Raw genomic sequence first — 21,045 nt, 5'->3', positions numbered from 1 at the left:
AGCCATGCTGGACAGAGGGCCACCTCCATACCCCACATCTGGGGGTCCTGCAGAGCTCTGTCCCCACCCCACCCACTACTCCACCTCAGATGTCTTGGGCCAGAATCACATAGATGACACACAGACCTTTGTCTGCAGCATGTGAAAAACATCTGGAAATCTCCCATCACATTTAATGCAAAGATAAAATCAACCCCTGAAAGCAAATTCATCTCATTAAACCTGAACCTAGACCAGATCCAGATGGGGGAAGGTATTCATCCATTTCTACTAATTGTGCAATATCCCATCTGCTGTTGCTGAAAATGTCTGCTCCCCATGTGCCCTCATCACCCCCCAACTAATGAAGTGTTCCACAGCTTTTGGTTTTGTGCTCTTCCAACAGGACGTGTAAATAGAAAAGAAATCAGCAGAATGAAACATGCACTGATATAGCTGTTTATTCCCCTCCCAGCTGAGTGATTAAAAACACCAAAGCAGGTGTTCTGCTGCCACCACATGGTCATGAATAGACCTAGGCATTTTCAAAATAAAATGCTTATGCTTCTTCAGAATACATCAATTCAATAAGCCTATAATTTTTACATATTCTCTTAACATGCCTTCAGCTGGGGGTTCTGGTACCAAATCCATCAAATGCCCACAATTCCAACCTGGCTGCTAGGGCTGCCCTGCAACCAGATGGCATCCAGAGATGTGGAGGTGTATCCAAGTCTCTCTTTTTGTTGAAAGCAAACAAGTTTGTGAGATACCTGATTAAAAATTATCTGTAAACAAATGGGGAAGAGTTGGAAGTGGTTTTATATTTTGGTGATAAACATTTCCAACAGTTCATTGTCTCAGGAGTAAATTCTGGGTTCTCTTAATGAAGAGTGATGCTGTTTGTGATGCAGCCAATATTTTTGTGCTAGGATGTAAAAACCACCATCACTGAGGTCTTGAAGTGACAAAAGGCTTTAATTTCAAAACAGAGAGCAGGTATTAGGATGATTCAGCTACCTACCAAAAAGAAAGTTATAATTAAAACATTTATTGTTTCCATGAATATCAAGAGAATGCCATGACCCCACGGTTTAAAGCCACTTGGTTAAAGGTAGTTCCTCAGGCTTTCAGTGTAGTGTAGTATCAATCCTTGTCTGATATCACTGAAATGCAACATGGGTGGATGTGTGGACCACACTGTTTAGAGTGAAAATGAGCTAATTCCCCTTTACAACATCAGTCTTACCATGTGCTTGCTACTTTGTCCCTCAAGGTAATTCACAAACCAGAGTGACTGTCATATACTCTTTCTTGACTTTGTCTTAAAGGGACAGATTTTTGAGGCAGGAATATCAAAAATATCAAAAAGATTTAGGATCCGTAAGACAGGCAAGTCATCTGGCTTGGGATGGGTTGATTGTGGAGTCCACACTGACCTTCTCATTCAACATGAAAAACTGACTAACATGAGCATTTGGGATGATCATTTTCAGCTGTCATTGATATTGACCAAAGTTAAGAAAGGAATAGCCATAACAGCAGCCTGTATTCTAAGGAGCCATTTTTGGTAACTGAAATTTCTGTCATTTATTTCACTCTAAAATACTTCTGTTGACATATGTCAGTGCTTTATCGTGATGGTTTTGACCTCAGTGAAGAACTCGTAGGAATCCTTTGCTCCCTCCCTGCCTATGCCTGAGGCTTTCATCCCACCAAATGGCAAGTTCAGGTCTCTCACAAGCCAGCAGTTGGTCCACACCAGTCCAGACTGCAGCCTGTGTGCCACCCTGTGAACGCGCCCCACGTTGCTGGACCACACCGTGGCTGCCAAGCCGTACTTCACACTGTTGGCTCTTCTGATCACCTCCTCTTCTGTATCAAATGCTACCACACATGTCACAGGACCAAAGATCTCTTCTTGCATGCAACAAGATTCATCCTTGACTTCAGCAATAACTGTGGGCAACATGAAATAGCCTTTCTGGTTGCCAGGTGGGAGGGCCAAAGGATCCACTCCCTCTCCGCAGAGCACTCTGGCTCCTTCAGCCTGGGCTTTCTTCACATAGGTCCTTACCTGGGGAAGAGCAGAAAAACATCACTGCTAAAGGACACCAAATTCCAAGGGTTCACACATCAGCAGGAGCCCTGAACAACTCAAGCTGGAACATGCTGCCCTCTTACAACAGAGGGCAGCATTCCCTAAATTTTGGTGTTGTGCTTCTTTGCGTGCAAAGCTGCGTATTTCTTGCTGAAAAAAGCAATTGTTTGCTCTTTCCTAACACTTACTAACCTAGTAGACAACACTGCTGGCCCTTCCCACTAAGTATCAAAAGGGCAGGACCCTTGGAGAAAATACAAGTGGTTCCAGAGCCTCTCTCCCTTCTCCCAGGAGCAGTTTGCCATGTACCCCATGCCATGGTTCACTCATTTACTCCAAGGAATCAGTGGTATTTTCCTACTTCAAGGCAGGGCTTTTGAATGTTTACATGCCACTGGATGATGAAGCCATGAATGCTACAGAAAATCTCATCAATAAATGATTAAAGATGTTTCTGTGGCTGCTGCTACCATAAGCTTGCTCCCTTGAACACATGTTCTTGTACTGTTGATCTGCTTCTGCTGTTCTGCAATCATTGCCTGGCTTCTCTCCTTACAGAAAGACCACAGAGATACCACAGGACTTCCTTATCTTTTTCTTCTTTTAGGCACTTTCGTAGGTGAAACTTGGAAGTTCTCTGTGGTGCTACAAAGACCTCAGGAAGTGGGTGTTGCTACCACTCTTCTTCAGAACAAGAGAACCTGGAGAACCTTCTGAGGCATCAGGGAAGCATATCAAAGGTCTGGCTTTCTCTCACTCTGTGGTTTTTTGGTCTGCTTCTTGCGTCAGAGAGTTCTGGGATATAAGCATCTACTCTCCCTGAACTCTGACACCTTTCATTTCATATAAGCCACTAAAGCAGACTCTGTCTGTGCACCATCTCAGCTGCTGTCCACACACAGACCATTACAAATTACTGCAAACAGTTCTAGGAAACTGTTCTGTACAAGCCAGAATTTGCCAGAAGTAATATAAAAAATAAAACTTTTACCTTGTCAACTAACTTATTAGGTAAATTAGCGATCTTAGCAAATGCAGTATTAAAATCCAAGAAAATGTTGTTGAACTCTAAGATTTGTGAATATAAATTCAGGAGTTAGAAGACATTATAATGATCTCATTTAAACAGGAGGAAATATTCTTTTGCCACTTTAAATTATTTTCCCCAGAGAGTCTGATTTTTTTTCAGAGTAATCACATGAACCCAAGCCACAGGCAACAGAAACCTCATTAAAAAGATACCTTATAATGGCTTTGAGTTATCATCCCTCAGAGCTGATCTTGGAGATGACAAGATCCTTTCCCACATAGTTCTAAAACTACCTTTTAGCCCTCTAAAAGATGAGATGAAATCACATAAACTCCATGTAGCATCACCTTTTCTAGATGCTCTTTACTTATTAGTGCTCCCACATCGATTGTAGGATCTGAGGGATTCCCAGTCTTCCACTTCTTGGCCTCTGCCACAAACCTCTTCAAAAACTCACTGTATATTCCCCTCTGAACAAAGATCCTGGAGGTGCAGAGACAGATCTCACCCTATCAAAAAGAAAGAAACAAACTAGAAATCAACAATATTGGTTCATATTACATTGTACTATTGACATAATTCCTATGTATTAGGAATTACATAATTTCTATGTATTAGGAATTACCAGCCAATTCACTTGTGTCCCTGCATCCTCAGGAGTGCAAACTACATTAACCAGCACTGCAAAATGGGATTTTTTTTCCAGATTAAAAAAAAAGGAGAAGGAAAAGGCAAAACTGAATCGGTATCATGCAATCACTACCGTAAGTAAATTTAATTTTATAAACTACATGTTTTCTTCTCCAACATTTTTTTATAGGTAACATGATTTCCAACTCTGAATGATCTCTCTCCATTTCCTGATAATCTGTCTCTGATACCAAGCTATTTTTCTAACATTTGCCCAGATACAATTTCCTGGCTTTGGTGCTCTCTCCTGAGGGTGGTGATGAGGGAAGAATAATGTTGGTAAAATTTTGGGGGAAGTCCCCTAATTTAATTCTAACAAAACAACAAGCTTCCCGCTTTCTTACACAGTGGAACTTAAAGCAGCTGCTTCCCTGAGAGATAAGAAATGTATGTACTTTGAGAGGAGTAATAACACCTTGTTATCTTCTGATGGAGAGCACAAAGAAGAGCCTTTTATTACTCTGCGTCCCTCCTTGTGGAATAATGAAACCATTTTCATATTTTCCTACTTAGGATTTTCTCCAACATGATCTTGAAACAGACCTTGACAATTTGAGATTCAGATCCAAAGGCAGGTGCAGCATGCACACAAGCCCTCAGACACGCGCCCCCTCCTGCTGCCAACGGGGTTTGTGTGTTACAGGGGTGGGAGGTACCTGGTTGGCAAAGCTGGACCTGACAGTGGTGGGGATGCACTGGCTCAAGTCGGCATCGTCGAAGACGATGGCGGGGTTTTTGCCTCCCAGCTCCAGCGAGAGCCGCTTGCAGTGCGGAGCGCTTCTCTCGGTGATCCGCTGGGCCGTCTGCGTGCTGCCCGTGAAGGAGATCAGGGGCACGTCGGGGTGGCACACCAGGGCCTCTCCTGCCCTGGCCCCTGTCCCAAACACGACATTCACCACTCCAGGAGGCACCCCTGATGGGAACAAAGGCACACGGTCATTGTACGCTTGAGGGTACAAAAGCACTAACCCTTAACTTCAGTAGTAGCTGAAATGCACAATGTCAGACAGCTCTATGGGTCATGGGTTAAACGATAAAAGCAGGCCCACTAATCAAGCTTGTCTGACGTGGATCACCAGAGCTGCAGTGTACAGTCATTCAGGGAACAAGCAATTGTTCTCCCAATTTTAACTAATAGTGCACCAAATACAGCTGTCACAGAGTGACACTGATAAGTGAAGAGCTCACCAAGAGCTGATTCTCACTCCTTTATTCTCTCATGGCTCCTTTGCTTGCACCACAGACTTAAGGCATCTGTAAATGGAGTGCAGGAGGGGCAAAACTTTCCATCAGAAGATAGTGGAAAAAAATGAGCAACAGCTGGACTGGGGAGACAGGATAGTATGAGGACAGAAAAAGCCTTTTGTTCTCAGTGCAACATTCAGCTACAGCAGTCTTTCCCAGAGCCTTTAAACACCTTCTGATTTCTGCAACTAAAAATAAAACCTGGTGCACAGACAAGCACTTCCAATCTATTCCTGTTCCTTAGCATGCTACAGGACTTACCTGCTTTCTCCAGGAGTTTGCACATCATCCAGGCTGTGACAGATGTCATCTCACTTGGCTTGGCAACCACAGTATTTCCACATGCAATGGCAGGAGCTATTTTCCAAGTCAACAAATACAGTGGCAAATTCCAAGGACTGATTAAACCAGCTACGAAACAAAACCACAAAGACAGGAGGTCAGTCTGCTGGGATACAAAACTCATTTCTGTGACCTCAAGAATGATATACACCAGTTCAGATCTATGAAGGGAATTTGGCCATAGCTTTTATTTCCAAACAGTATGTACAATAAATTTGCAGCATTTCTGACAGGGAGATAATTTCTTAAAAGACCTGTGCAAATGATTCTAAAAGTGATCAGCTGAACTCTCTGAATAAGTTTTGCTGCATCTTCAGGGCAGAATCTTATATTCTCAGGAAGTTTTTTAGTGTTTTGCAGGAACATTAATGCAAGGTTAGCCATAACAATAATTTGCAACAACTTGTCTGTAGGTGCAGTAATAGGCAATACTTTGTGTTAGCAAAGAGCAATGAAAGTAATTATAGAATGGTTTGGCTTGAGAGGGTCCTTAAAGATGATCTGGTTCCAACCCCCCAGAGACATCTTTCACTAGACCATGTTGCCCAAAGCCCCATCCAACCTGGCCTTGAACACTGCCAGGTTGGGCCATTGTCCATTTCTTCAGGCAACCTGTACCAGTACCTCATCACCCTCACAGTAAAGAATTTTGTCCTAACATCTAAACCTACACTCGTTCAGTTTGAAGCCCCTTGTCCTATCACTACATGTCCTTGTAAAAAGTCCCTCTCTATTAAGCTGTCTTGCAGGTCTCCCAAGACCTTTCTCTTCTCCAAGCTGAATGTGCCAGCTCAGATCATATTCCTGCTGTCTCTTGCTCTTTAAAGCTGTTTTTTATTTTTCAATTTTAATATTAGCCAAACTCTGTATAACATACAGTACACATTTTCCAGAGAACTTTTAGTCTAATTTATGAGTGCCAACATTTATCACTATATAAACTGTTGTTCCCATGAATTGCTGAATGACCAGAATTATTTTCAGTAATTGCCTTTAGGAATATTTTCACTTTACATATTAATAAGAAATTATGAAAAAAAATCTGTAATTGTCACATGTGCCTCCTTACAAAAGTCATGGGATTTCTTTCTGTTTGATGGAGTAGATTGAGTGAAGGACTTTTCCTTAAGAGAATAATTTTACCAGAAAAAGTCACGTCATCCACTGCTCAAGAAAAGATTTAACAGGGTCCTCTAAATTAGCCAATTTTACATTTTAAGTACTTCAAGTGTAAATGTGGAGAACTCACATATATTTAATGTTAGATGTTATTTATACTACTATGTATAACATAAACTAATAATGAAATCATTACAACACTGTTACTTTTCAGCTAAGTCAACCACTTAATTTCCTGAAGAAACAGCAGCAACTAGTGGCTGAGTTCAGCAATTCCCCAGCTAGAGTAGTTTCTTCACCCAAGTGCACTCAGGTCACAGACTACTACAGCTTTCCCCAAGGAGAGGGGGATCCCACTCTCCCCGCTAGAGCAGGAGCTCGGTGCTCTGCACGTCGCACTGACCCACAGCTGTAATGCTCACCCACAGACACACATGAACAAAACACAAGAGAGACCATGAAGGTGAGAGCAATAGATGAAGCTTTTTAGGTATGCAGTCTTTTTTTCGTTTTTTTTGCCATGAAGTCACGTAACTGATTTTACATAGAGTTGCTGATGCTTTAGCAGACAAGCCCATGTTTAGCACATGATTCAGAGATAATAAATGCTTTCAAAAATCTCTTTGCTGAGCCCCTACGGAGGCAGACATTCTGCCAAGCTTTTCAGCATGTGAGGATCATCATACCAACTCCCACAGGCGCCCTCGAGGTGTAGTGCACACAGCCCATGGCTGGCATTTCAGTGCACTCTGTGACGTGATGAAGGATGGAAGAGGCGAAGAATCGGAAGTTGTGCACAGCCCGAGGGATGTCCACTGTTCTGGCAAATGTAATCGTTTTTCCTGAAACAAAAACAAACATGCTACTGTCATCATGGACAGAAACTTTTTAAAGTTAACTTTTTAAAGTTAACTATAAATTGCTTTATAGTCTCTCAAAGTTGATTTGTGTGTCTTTTGGGGAATGTCTTTTGTCCTGTGTCCGAGTAACCACCAGCAGAGTACAAACATAGTCAATGACAACAGCTCCCCTCTAGTAATTCCAAATATCTGACAACTGAAGTCAAAGTCGGTAATTCCAAAAAGCAAGGATCACCCAGGAATCCCAAATCCAAAACCTCCTAAAGGTTCATGCACATCTACTCCAATTTGCTCCAACAGTTCATACTATAAAAAAAATTTCATCCAAATCCTCCATTTCAATATTCAGCAAGGCACACTTATTTGAGATCAACAGTTCCAGTTCTTACCCTGATCCTTTGACTCTGCTTGTGCAAATGCTTCCAGGTCATGTTCAATCAGGTCTGCCAATTTGTTCAGGATCTGAGATCTTTCCAATGGACTTTTTGAGGACCAAATTGGGAAGGCATCTTTAGCAGCTTTGACAGCAGCTTCCACCTAAAAAAGAAAAAGAGTGATCGTGAATGCTAATGAAAGGCTTAAGAAAATATTAAACAGATAAATTCAGCAGATAAATTCATATTTCAGAGACTAATAATCCAGACCACATTGCTGGGGAGATGACAATTCCTTAGAGCTTCTCCATTGTTTGCAAGACACTACCTCATAACTCAAGAAGTGTCACTGAAACAGAATATCTAGAAAAGAAACTTCCACTGGAATTCTTGTTTTTCTCCAAATCACAGGAACTGTGGGCCACCCTCCAGGCCTAGAAGAAATACTGGAATGGTCAACTGGCACCAGCAGGTGCCACTGGCCAAAACAAAAAGAAACTTTTTTCTCATGGAGGAAAGAGCAAGAATCTCCCCAGAGCAAATGCAGCTTCAGTCTAAACATGCACAAGCCTTGCAACACAACAGGCAATGATGAAATGCTGGATGCTCTCCTAGCTCTTGATTTCCACCATTTGGTTCAAGTAAGGACTAAGAATATATTTAAGGAATGGACACTCAGAGGAAAATTTTATCTTACCTGTTCACAGCCAGAAAGTCATTAATGCCCTCACAGAAAAAAATAAAGTTCCTTTTTCAACGCTGGGAGTTTAGTCAGTTCTCTTACCAGACACCTAACAAAGCCTAGAGGTAAGAATCATTACATGCATTTATACAGATACACACCACTCCTATCAGTATTTTGCTTGAGATGTACATGACAGCTGCACAGTCCTTCCGCCTGACATTTCTGAGCAGTGGTAGATTACCAGCACTTTTCTGAAGCAGACCCATCTTCAAAGGATTAAAATTCAGCAGAAGGCTTTCTGTCCCATCAGTCATTTCCACTGGACTCTTGAATGGAAGTTACCTGCATCATTCATCTGTTGATTTATAAGCAGTTCCTTCTGCATGTTTATCAGTTTCACACTAACTAAAGATGGTCATCAATATCTTTCCATACTTTAATTAATTGCCCAATTTCCCAGCTTTTGCTTCCTGTGTAACACTTATGCCATACTCCCAAAATCTAATATATGCATCAAAGTGGTGGTTTAGTCAAAGCTTTGTTCCTAAAATTTTGCTCATACAATTTCTTCAGTTTTGGAAATCTGCCAAAATCAAAAACTAGGAGGATGCTGATGTAATATTGATCAGACCATTATCACCTCTCTGAATGTTGCCATATTGCTAGTTCCCATGAAGTCAGTGAAGGCTCCCTTCCACCAATTCCACAAAAATGAGTTCTGAATTTGTTCCTTCAGATTGTGACAAGTCTTATAAAAACCATCACAAAATAATTTACAGATACTCCGAAGACTTTTTACTAACGAGGGCACAAAATTTCAAGCAAGCAAAAAAATAAACTCTATCTACCCCTTTTCCTTCCCCCTGCAACACACATCAGAATTTATGGGCCCTGTAAAAATAACATCCAGAGTTTGAAAGCCAGAACACCACCAGTGCAGGGGGGCAAGGTGGGAAATTAAACCAATGTGCAGAGTTGCATGTATCACTGGCCAAGCTCGGAAACCCAAACTCTTCTCTTTCAACTGTAGTTCAACAACCTCCTGCTCAAGTGCCCATGGCAGCAGGCTGTCAGCCACTGAACAGCTGAAGCAGGACCAAACCAGGCCTGGGAAAGGGGAACTGCAGCTTCCTGAGTGAGTCCAGTGCAGATGCCATGCTAGCCTGAAAACGTTCACCCTCTGTGAAACCATAGCACCTTCACTAATTAACTTGTTTTTCCACCCTCCCATCCTGTGCTGCTCATCTGTCCTCTCCTCTATGGCCTTTGCCACCAGGTGCTGCCAGGAGAGGAGATAGTCAATACTGTCTGCATTTTTAACCCTTCAGTGGGTTTAGAAGAAGGACAAAAATACTGCTTTTTCACAAACAGCAGAAGAGAAAACTAGCAAAGGAAGGAATTAAGTGGCAGTAGATTCATCTAAGAAAATATAAGAGGAAAAAGGAGATTTGTAGAGAAGAATTAAGCATACAAAGGTTAAACAATTACTTAGTTTGACTAGCAAAAACCAGCAAAGAAAGTAAAGCCACAAAGAAAGCACACATAAGAATTCAACTATGAACTCCTGTGTCTGAAACACTTCCTTCTGCTTTCCTCTTCTGCACGAGACAGCCACAGAGAAACAACACACAATCCATACCCATCATAAAAGGTTGCTATCAAAATACCCCATGCTGAACTGCCCTCAGGACAAGATGCTTGCTTTTGCAAGGGATGATGTGTAGGAGCCAGGTTCTTTAAAGAGAAGTGGCTTTTAAAGTAGATATTTGCCAGCACTAATTAGTCTTCATCAGCCTGTCTTTTGTATATACAGGGCACCTGCTAGTCTTGCTGTGGTACTGCTATGTAGAATTTAAGGTATCTAGCTGGGGAACAAACAAACCCCTAGAAAAAAAAAATACATTCAATGTTTTTGGCAGAAAGTGGCTAAAATGGCCACAGCAACTGACCTGGTGTTAAACTCCAGGGTCAGCAACAAACTCACTGTCTCTCCTTGTTTCACCTAACTTCCCAGAAAAATTTACCAAGATAATATGCAACTGGACATTGAGCCTTGCTAGAAACCAGCACCCTGAGTCCTTTGCTGAACTCTGGTCTAGATGCTTATTTGGTATCTCTAGATAAGATCAAGTGATTGCATTTTCTTCAGCATATTCCATCCCCAGTCCCCAGCGGATGCCAGCTCTGCAGAGCACAACCTTCTTGTACAGCTGTCTAAAGGCAGGACTAAAGCACTCACCAAATTTACAGGTCTTTAAACTGGGTTCCCATTGCTACACACAAACACTTACTCAGAAAGCTGAAAGAGAAAAGCATTGCTCTTAGGATGCTTGAACTATATCTCTAGAGTGACCAGCAGCCTCTGGCATTCTCAGATCTCTCTGGTTTTAATGATTTTGCAAATGAATGGACAGGAAGACTTGCACCTGCACATCGAAGAGCAAACTTTTCAGGCATAATTAGGAATGGAATGAACTTACACAGATATATTCCAACAAACTCAACCTGTTACTCTTTAACCCTTGGTCATCAGCATCTAACAAATATTTACCCAGTTGAAACTACAGTGCAAAGGTTTCTGCTGAGAGAAGCTGTCAATAAGGCTGAAATGCAAGCAAGGGGAACAGCTACACACTGCAGTAGTCTGTTTTAAAAAACATTTTCAAAATGCTGTCCATATTTGACAATATAGTAGACAAGCCCTCTGTGCTATCCAAGCTTGTGCAGTCACTTTCCTCTTCAGTAAGTCTGAAACAATATTTTGGACACAGACTTATAGGCCCTTATAAAGCAGCATCAATGAAACTGCAGCTCCCCGGATGAACATCATTGCCCATCCACACCTGATCCATACACCCCATCCACACAGTACAATGTTCCAGGAAACATTCCCCCCAGTAGAGAGCACAAGACCTGGAAACCCTATGGATGCAGAGGACAGGGTATGTTATGGTATGTTATAAGGACAAACACTCATCACAGGTACTGAATAACCAACTGCTAATATCAAAACCAGAGAGGTCTGAAAGCTTTTTACCATTTTCAGAGAAGAGACAGCAAGCCAAAAATCCTTTAAAATGAAAACTGCAAATCATCAAGACACTAAGGGAGAACAGAGTTGCATATGGTACCTCTAAATTTATTTACAGAAGAGATCAATAAACACTGTTCTCACAGATTGTTTATATTTACAGTCTGTCTGGGTGTTATTGTGAACTTATGCACAAGGCATCTCCCAACATGTGAGCTGAAGGAGCTCCATTCAAGTTACTGAAGCTTTGTTGATTCACACCAGCTTAGAATCCAGACCATAACTTTCTAATAGCAAAATGTAAAAAAAATGACAGCATTTGCTGCCACAGCAGTGGATTATGCAATACTACAATATAATCAAGAATTTACTTGTTTAAGCATTGAAGTCATCATTTTTCTGTTCTCTCACCTCCAGCCTCTCTCTCTCAAAAGGTTATTGTTACATGCATTTAACATCTTTCCCTTTTTTGTCCATGTGGATAGTACTCACCTCTTCTTTGCCACTGTCTGGAACTCTGCAATAGACATCTCCGGTGGACGGATTATAGGAGTCTATGTAGGAGGAACAAGGAACAAATTTGCCACCTATGAAGTTTTCCAGTACTAAGAGAGCCTTTGAGTGAGCCATTGTTGGCTGCTTGCTTCTCCTGTGACTTTTTTCAACGAGGCATCAATTTAGATTAGTGTGTCTGTATGTATTTGCACAGTGAGTCCGAACTCCTCCCCCATCTCTCCATGTTCCCTGCACCACTTGTTTACAAGTGGGAACACACCCTGGCAACAACAGCAGGAAAGAGCAAAGGGGAAAAAATTAGTATTACTGTGACACTTGGTTCTATTCTAGGAGTTGAAGCAAGGAGGGAAGAACAGCATAGTTGCTGGCAACCAGCTTTTCTCTTGTCTGTAGGGAGTGAAGGACTGAAAAAAAAAGAGAAAAAGGATGGTTTGACAGGGAATTTCTACCTGTTACAGTTTTTGAAGTTACAGTTTGAAGACATTATTTTGCAACAACTAAACAAAATAATTCAACACTCAAACATCTGGCCAGGAACCTGCTTCTACGTGTCAGCAGACAAAAGACACTTCAGACCAGCATGTCTGCAGCTCATGTTCACTGTTCTATCAATACTTTTCTTTGTATCCCCAAAACCAATGCACCTTTCAAACCAAAAGACTTTAAGCACTAAGAAACTCTTTTTCACCGATATTGCCAAACATCAAACAATACAAACAGCTGAGTGACCCCTCAATTCAAACAGTTGAGAAGCACAATCCTACCTGGTACACTCTTATATGTTGTCAGAAATTCATCAGGTTTTTTCTCCCAAGAAAAACAAGACACTGGCTGTCATGCTTTCCCTTCCATAGGTATTCCAGTGGAAGCCACCTTACTACAGAGAAGCCTTTTACATAAAATTAGTTTTTCCATTTTTTTATAATTAACTTCCCAAGAACCTAAACTGCCCAGTAAGAGCTGTGTAAAAGACATTTTCTGCAAGAAAATGCTGAGGATTATCAAATTGTTTTAAGATTAAGATTGCCTGCCAGCCTCCTTGTTCTCCACAGATATTCAAAACACTACACCCAGAGAGCAGTATGGTCTCACCAGGAGATTGTGAATATCTCAGTCAGGAGTTTAGGAAGGTTTTGCATCCTAGACAACTGGCAAGCCATCAAGTTTCACATGGATCAACATGCAATCATATTTTGACTGAAGAAAGGTGATATGATTCTATTGCACAACAACAGATCATTTATGCTTCAACCAAGTGGCACTTCTGGGCAGAGTTCAAGTCGGTGTTGAAAGGTAGTGCAGTCACGTTGAAACTGGATTATGTAATACCTCTACTTCTCCCAAGATGCAAACTGGGAAAGCATGCAGTAGCTTTTCAGTCATCACAGAAAAGTGAACCTCAAAATTTAATGCAAACATGTGTGAGAAGAGTTATCAGAGGTTCACCCTGTATTACACTTCCTTGTCCATAAACAGTAAGGAATTTATGCAAGTCTTAGAACTGAAGACTGTAACTGCCCCCCGACTTCAGTGCAACCTAAACATTTCAATGTTTGAAGGCAAGCTCAAGTGGAACTGGTTCAGTGCAGCAGCTTGGCAGTACAAATCTCTGAAATCCAACAAGGGCACCCAAACCTTCACAGTGGCATGTTGAAACTGGTAAATATTTAAGTGCAATTTTTGGTCTATAAAAAGACATAACAAATAGTGGTAATTCATAAAGTTGGCAGTAACATTTTCCAGGTATTTCAGATTCATAAGCTTTTACAAAAGTAATTCCCATATAAAGAATTACTGATACTCTACAAATATCCATGCAGTCAACAGTACAATCCATCAATGTGGTCAAGTGCAGGTAGCTGCTGAACTGGGGCTAAAGCACCTAAGTACAAAAAAAGTTACCTACCAAAAAAAATCATGTGGGAAGAGTAGGTACAGACCATACAGGACTGTGAACTAAATAACAGCTATAGCATTTTTGTGTTCTTTACTACTCTGGACAGAGGTTTACTTCAGTTAACCCCTTAGACCAATGCTCTGGAGGGAGTGCTTCATCTCCTGCCTCCCACTACTAACTCTGGGCAAAGTGAATTGTCTCCACTCTGCACTCACATATAGGTCCTGAAATACCTGAGGTCTTCTCAAAATTCCTACCAACATAACTTGCAAGTTGTAGTAAAGTGTGTCTGTTCTGAGCTGGAGGTGACAGAAGGACCCTCCTTTCAGCTAGAAGGTTTCATCAGCCCCATTACTGAAAAGCAGGAAGGAGCTATAGGCATAAGTCAGCACAATTTGGCTTTAGCAGACACCACAAGATTAAACTGTCAGCCTTTGTTCAAAAGAGCACTAAGTCTGGATGAAAGAGATGTGTATGCTCAGTGGCTGCACTGAGTAACATGAGAAAAACTGAAATTATTTCTTCAGAAAGCCAAATTGGATGCCAGTTTCGCATTTTAACTCATAAGTTTACTCTGAAACTTCTCAGTTATGGTAAGTAAAGAATGATTTAACACAATTTAGGAGTGTTTAAATAACAAAAAATTAGGGAGACAAAAATGCTCAGACAAATTTATTTTATTATTCTCACTGTTTAAAAAATAAAACTAGCCAAAGTTGGCACAGCTTCCACTACACAGCAAAAGAAAATTTCTTTTTTCTTAAATAAATTTTGGGACAGGGAAAACAATCCCATGATAATATTACATGCCATTCTCTTGAAAACAAGGTAAATAGGTTTTTTTCCCCTGAATATGCATTCAACTCAAACCTAAAAATATTTTAGACCAATAAAGTTACTTTACTGAATTAATGTGCAGCAAAAAAGCAATCAAAGAAAATATGTAAACAATTTATGTCTGGAAGTAAGAAGTTTGTTTCATGATAATTCATCATCTTTTTCTCTAATTCAGCTTTCTAATATTTTTCCATCAACTTCTCTAAGGGCTAAGTTCCACATGGAGAAACTCATAAGATTCTTGAGATCAAGAAGTGCAACACTTGCAGTTCCTTGTCAGTTGGCATCTTGTTCTGCAGCAGGAGAGACTGATGAAGGGATCCCCAGATGTCTCACACAATTTGACTTTTGTCACCACCATCTTCTCCCCAGTTAATTGCACTTGTTCCTTCAACTGAAATAACTGGATTCTTTCACAGAAGTTTGAGTATCTGATTGAGTTTTGCTTGGACGGTGGAAATTCTGTCACCACTGTCATTCTTTAATCTAAAAACATAAGCAAGCGGAAAAAACCCTATGGTGAAAAATTAAGTACTAAGTGTAAAATGATCTCAGTGTTTTTCAGTATTATACAGTTGTGGAAAGAAATAATTCCTTTTCCACTTAAATTCTCGGAACAAGAAGAAAAGTACTAAAATAGCAATTCCCAAATAACATATCAAAGAGGTTATTTAGTCCCAATTCTACAAACATTGATCTAGCTCTAAACATTGCAGATCTAAATACCACTCGCCTCAACTTAAATTTAATGAAAAAATGAGTTCAATCCATCCTATTTCTGATCTTATTTAAGACCAGACAGATTTTTAGGAGCATTATACATCCATAAGGCCTCTGACTGACCTAGCACATCATTCCTATGCATACATGGAGAAACCAGAAAAGCTCATGCTCTAATTCTAAGTTTTGACATTAAATGACTCAGCCTTAAGTTCTCAGTACCAGAACTTGGTTAATGTGCAAGATTTTTTTAAAGAGACAGATAGAAGGACATTCACATTTTTTGCTTTTAGTAGAAGATAAAACATTAATGTTTAGCCCTACAGTCTTTGCTTCCTCTCGCACAGGATCAGAAGATGTTTTTTGGCATCAGTAAGAATCAAATGTATAATTGTCTTTAATTTTAACAGAAAAAGACAATGGATCCAAGTTAAAGACACAGTTAAAATGGCCAACACTTCTTATTTAAAAACTGCTTCCAGAATATTCATACAGGCAGATGTCAAAAAGACTGATGTATTTCAACTCAAGGAAAAAGAGGGGAAATTCTAAAGACAATAAATTTTACTTCTAATAAATTAGACAGAATCATGACAAGGTTTCCTCATATCTTGCCGAAGCATTGTCTCTTTTTTAGCAGAAAAAAATTTACTCTTCGGGCTAGAGGGTGTAAACAGGTCTTAACCATAACACCATTCCTCTGCAGTACAGAAAGTCTATTACAAAAATGCCATACCTCTGTAACAACTCCTGCAGCAATAGTGGAACCACTGTAGCGTAACATAAACCTCCCCAGCTCTTTAAAATCTTTGTACAACTCTAGAGCAACAGGTCTTTGAGTCTGTAGTTCTATTAGAGCATTCTGGCCCTTAGCCAAGAACCTGCAGGTAAAAAAGCAGAAAACTCTATTAGAAATGTATGCACAGATAAATGAAGAAAAGAACAATGAATAAATAGGAAAAATAATTTTAGAAAGCCCAGAGTACAATTATCAAACTTGATTTCAATTATAACCCAAGCCATGAGACTGAAAACTCATTTGCCTGGAGTATACATTTTAATAAGGCAACTAGTTTTCTTCAAAAACCTCTTGGCACTCACCACAGCACTTAACAAATTGTTTTGAAGCTAATTATCCCATTAACACCTGTTTTTTCATGTCAAGTGGAAATCAAATCTTGTTTCAATCCCACAGCTAAAGAGCTTATTCATTACTTTGTAGAAGTTTGCAACAGTTTCAGCCATAAAATTTCTGGAAAAGGATTATTCGGAAAATGTTGTATGTCTCAAAAAGCATTTCTATATTATTTTTAAATCTTATTTTAAATAACTAGAGGCCTGTTACTGTAGTTGTATGGGAAGATTGCCTAAATTTCTTTTGCAGTGACACATTGTCTAGTCAAACATGTTTTAGGTAGTTAGCCATCTGCAGAATTATAAAAGGATCCCATGCTTTAACAGTAAAAGAAGAAATACTGTTAAAAAAAAGAGAGAGAGAGGGAGAAAAAAAATTCCTTTAAGTTAAGCCTGCTGATCTAGGATTCATTTCCAATTATGCAAGTGACCTTAGGCCTAAATCACTGTACTTCTCAGGTGCCCTGCAGTTATCAAGAGGGCAGGAGGTTTTTCAGTTTACAGAGCACATTGAAATCCAAACATGAAACCAACTAAAACAATAAAAGCATATTCTTATAACATACAATTGATTCATAGTAGAACCTGTTTGATATACTGTGTATTAAACATCAACCCATTTCTTGAGTAATTATTAACTATTCATAAGACTTACTTAGGTTTTTTCTTTGTCACTTCACCAGTACTTTTGTGCAGGACACTCAACAGTCTTGTAATAGTAGCAGGTTCACTTACTGTTTGATAGTGTAAAAGCACCTGAAAACATTTTTTGCAGTTATTAAACATCCTACAATAATCAGTAATCCTAGGTGTTAAGAGTTGAAAACAGCAGCTTGCTTTAAGACTGTCTTTTTTTAAAGAAATAAAACTTCTCTCACAGGAGTGTGTGCCTCACATCCAGTAACTGTTCCTAGCTCCTAAACTTTGTGATCACAATCGATATGACACAAAGGCCATATTTTATGTCATCATAAATGTATTTTTCATCCTTTAGTGTTTTGCTTTTGCCACCTCAGTGCAGTTCTGTAGCATGAACTGGTATTTTATTCTTTAAAAAAGTATCTTAAAAGCTATCTTACACTTAAGTGCATCATTGTATTTCCACAAGATGTGAGCTTCTAAAGTCTAGCTGTGGTGGAACTCACATTCTCTGAAATGGCTCAGCTATGTATTAAAGCCAGTAAGAATATGCATAAACAGCCACAGTAGCCCCTTCTATCCATGTCAAATTACAGAATAATCTGTTTCCTCTGGAGAGACAGAACCACTTCTGGATTCTGACTGTGTCTCGTATTCAGGAGGTCAAACAGAGAGAGGAAAAGCCCTGAACAACCTGCCATGAACACAGTTTTCACAGAGACTTACAGGAAATCCTTTAGTGATTGGAACCTCAATATTGAAGATGAGAACCCGAGCTCTGAACCGAGTGCAAACTTTAATGGGCTCCTTGGGATCACAAAATACACAGCCCACACTAGAAGAGAGAACAAAAAACAAACAAACAAAAAAATCAAACAAACAGATATCTCTTGACATAGAAGTGTTAAATAATTGTCCTTTTCCAGGGCAGTGATTAAGACAAGCAAAGGAAAAGCAGAACCACTTTAATACAAGCAGGGTGGTGGGGGGGAGTGTAGGTGTGTGGACCTCCAGGAACACTGTATCGAAAGCTACAACAAAATGCGTTCCTAGACGATGTCTACCTTACTTTGTGTGTATGCATGAAGGGCTCTGTCTAGTTCAGTGAACAATTACCTCCAGTGCTAATCAGTTTCTGAAAATGTCATTGTTTCCTGTGCGTAGATATTTTTAAGAATTAGACTTTCATTCAGAGATTCAGGGTTTCCGTTCAACAGCATAAAGTACTGCAGGGTGCCCAAAATTGCAGTACTGCTGCCTGTGGCTCAAGTATTTTCTGGATAATAAGGGGACATCATGATCAGGATTCAAAACCTGAGCTTTCAGCAACACTCATTTCCAAAAAATTCTACTTGGAGTCACAAGAAAGCTGCTGCTTGTTACAAGTTGGTAAGTAGCCTAGACACAGCTTTCTCACAGGGCCTATTTTTAGCCATCTGAAATGAAAGGAAAATTAATCCCACACAGGAAAACACAACAGAAGAGAAAAAACAGCATGATTAAACATATACATCAAATTTCATAAATATCAAGAGGACTCGAAAATTCATAGCTTTTTTTTTACAACTCTAACATATCTCCAAAAGATGAAGACATCAGCGTAACAAATTGACTCAAGACTTCATTCAACAACTAGAACAAGACTTCCCTCAACCTTTCACCACTGAGAATCCCACCCCACTATGAAATGGCAACACAGAATACCTGTACTTTTCCCTTAAATCAGAGGATAGATTTGAAAAACTATAAATGCAAGGAGATTTTCCAAGAGTAGCTTGAAAGTTTGCTGTCTGAAGTCCAACTGAAATGTAAAAAAGATGAACAAATTGTGGATCCAATTATCTGGCCTGAACAACAACTGACACTTAAGCTTGAGGCTAGTGCTTAGCATGAATCCTACAGACTGGAGAAGACACAAAGAGATTTGCTGCACCACACTATTAGACCACCCCTTAGCAAAACATTTAGGAAAATAAACCTTACAAGTAGCTAAATGTGTTGAATAAGCAGGTTCCCTCAATTCCACTAGTACAGATTTACTTATTAGTACAAATGACAGTTGTTTGCATGTGTCCTGTTAGAATGACTGATAATTTGAGAAGTTCTTTAAAAATTTTCTGGTTTATTTAGCAACACAGGTTGAATTTATCTGGCAATTAAAATGTCCAAGGGGTAGTCTAAAAGAAAAGGGCTCAGAAGGTTACTGGTGTCAGCACTAGGGCAAAGGATGAAAACTGACAGTATTCTTCTGAGGCTGCCGTTGCACGTGCAGCAGATGTTTCCAACGTTTGTACATGCAAGCCAGGTGATATGCATCACTTTGGTTTTAAATATCCTGGTAGCCACATCATTCTTCAAGTAAACTGCTGTAATATAGCCCAGTGTAATAGTTATACAGCTTTTCATTAAAAACAAACCGTTACTTAGACTGAAACCCAGCTTTGCTCACTTGATTTTGATGATATCCATGCCGGTCAAAGTGAGACTAACGTGATCTCCTGCTGCAGCCCAATCAACTGGTTCATCGTGCAGTGTGATTCCTGGAAATGAGTAAGAACAGAACCTCACAGTGAAGTACCTAGGCTCTGAGCTACAAACAAACAGCTCTGTTTGGGCCATTTGTGCTTCATCAACCATTACTCATCAATTTTCAGTATGAATGGGTTGAGAGTAAAAGCTTTTTAACTGAGAAGCCTGAGGAAGCCTTTCCTTCCCCTTGGTGAGGATTCACTATTCTCTCTCACCACACCCTGCACCATAACATGGTCTTATTCGAGCCAGAGGAGAGGACCTGGGCCTTGTCAGCAGCGCAGATGACGCAATCCTGAAAATGCTGCACTACTAATATCTCCATATCTGCCCCACCCATCCTTTGAGGCACACGCACACCCTAGACCGCATCTTTCATATACTTTAATGGTACTGTGTCAACTTTCATTTACCTTGAGTGGGTTTGCTGACTCTTTCATAAAAAAGTGTAACCTGAAGCCTTCCGTTCGCGACATCGTGTCTGCTAGAAAGCACCTTTACAAGCAATTTAATTCTGGTTTTTGTGTATTTTAATTTCTTTAAAAGACCACCTGCCTGATGGGTGAGGGCAAGACTAATTAGCTCTGACTGAACATCCTGAGGTTTCTGGTGGGCACCAAGAGAGAAAGAAAAAAAACTGGATTTTTAGAAATACTGCATATATTTATAGGATCTAGTTCTATTTTGCTGCAGATTGTACCTCTTGACTTGCAGATTTGTTCCCAAAACCACTTGCCAAAAACATGCCATGATTCAACTGTAATCATGTTAAGTACCATTTTTTAAGCAGTGCTGATAATTATTGATGTATCTGTCATCACCACAGAATGAAAGAAATTCAGCCTCTTGAAATGCACAACTTGAATCCTATGTGCACATTGCCTTAAGTAAATACTGTATGCTAAATTAAATTATTACTTCTTTACATTGAACATAAATAGTAAATGCTTAATGAACTTATATGCCCAACCTTCATTTGCATTTCAGTCATAGGAGAGGCAGTACAAAAGAAAAACCATAGAATCATGCTGCAGGAGATACTCAGACAAAATACATCTGTTTCCATGGTACTTCCTCCACTCCCCTCACAGAGGAGTGACTACAGTGGTCTGCTACCCAAATTCATCCACATTATAGTAACATTCCTGTGCACGTGAATAATGTGCATAGAACTGTGTAAGTTGATAGACTGAAGAGCTTCCCAAATTAGCACTGAACAAGCTGGGTTTGACAGACAATTAAACCAACACATTGCTGTATTCAGGCTAAATACTTAGATACATAAACCTATTCATCTCAAGGACTCAATTTTTTATT

General features: G+C 39.9%; 2 protein-coding genes across 3 annotated transcripts in view; both read right to left on the bottom strand.

Moving 5' to 3' along the window:
• Window positions 1-422: 422 nt before the first annotated feature.
• Window positions 423-13,181, bottom strand: ALDH8A1 (aldehyde dehydrogenase 8 family member A1). Its single transcript, XM_036381277.1, has 7 exons — window positions 11,949-13,181; window positions 7,756-7,903; window positions 7,193-7,348; window positions 5,307-5,456; window positions 4,457-4,713; window positions 3,458-3,619; window positions 423-2,056 (listed from the first exon to the last, which is right to left on the bottom strand). Exons 1-7 carry the CDS (start codon window positions 12,084-12,086, stop codon window positions 1,604-1,606), a joined length of 1,464 nt encoding a protein of 487 aa, XP_036237170.1. The 5' UTR covers window positions 12,087-13,181; the 3' UTR covers window positions 423-1,603.
• Window positions 13,182-14,528: 1,347 nt separating this feature from the next.
• Window positions 14,529-21,045, bottom strand: part of HBS1L (HBS1 like translational GTPase) — a 58,955-nt gene continuing 52,438 nt past the window's right edge. The window contains exons 14-18 of one of the 2 annotated variants that reach the window (XM_036379878.2): window positions 19,649-19,739; window positions 17,926-18,034; window positions 17,216-17,316; window positions 16,163-16,307; window positions 14,529-15,192 (exon numbers count right to left, since the gene is read on the bottom strand). In XM_036379878.2, the coding sequence (XP_036235771.1) occupies window positions 15,181-15,192; window positions 16,163-16,307; window positions 17,216-17,316; window positions 17,926-18,034; window positions 19,649-19,739 (458 nt within the window). In that variant the 3' untranslated portion in view covers window positions 14,529-15,180. The other variant, XM_054514256.1, reaches the window with a different exon arrangement.

Source organism: Molothrus ater, chromosome 3 (assembly GCF_012460135.2).
Source record: "Molothrus ater isolate BHLD 08-10-18 breed brown headed cowbird chromosome 3, BPBGC_Mater_1.1, whole genome shotgun sequence".
Classification (NCBI taxonomy): domain Eukaryota; kingdom Metazoa; phylum Chordata; class Aves; order Passeriformes; family Icteridae; genus Molothrus; species Molothrus ater.
Note: the sequence above shows the minus strand (reverse complement) of the source record. Positions and strands in the feature narration are given on the sequence as shown.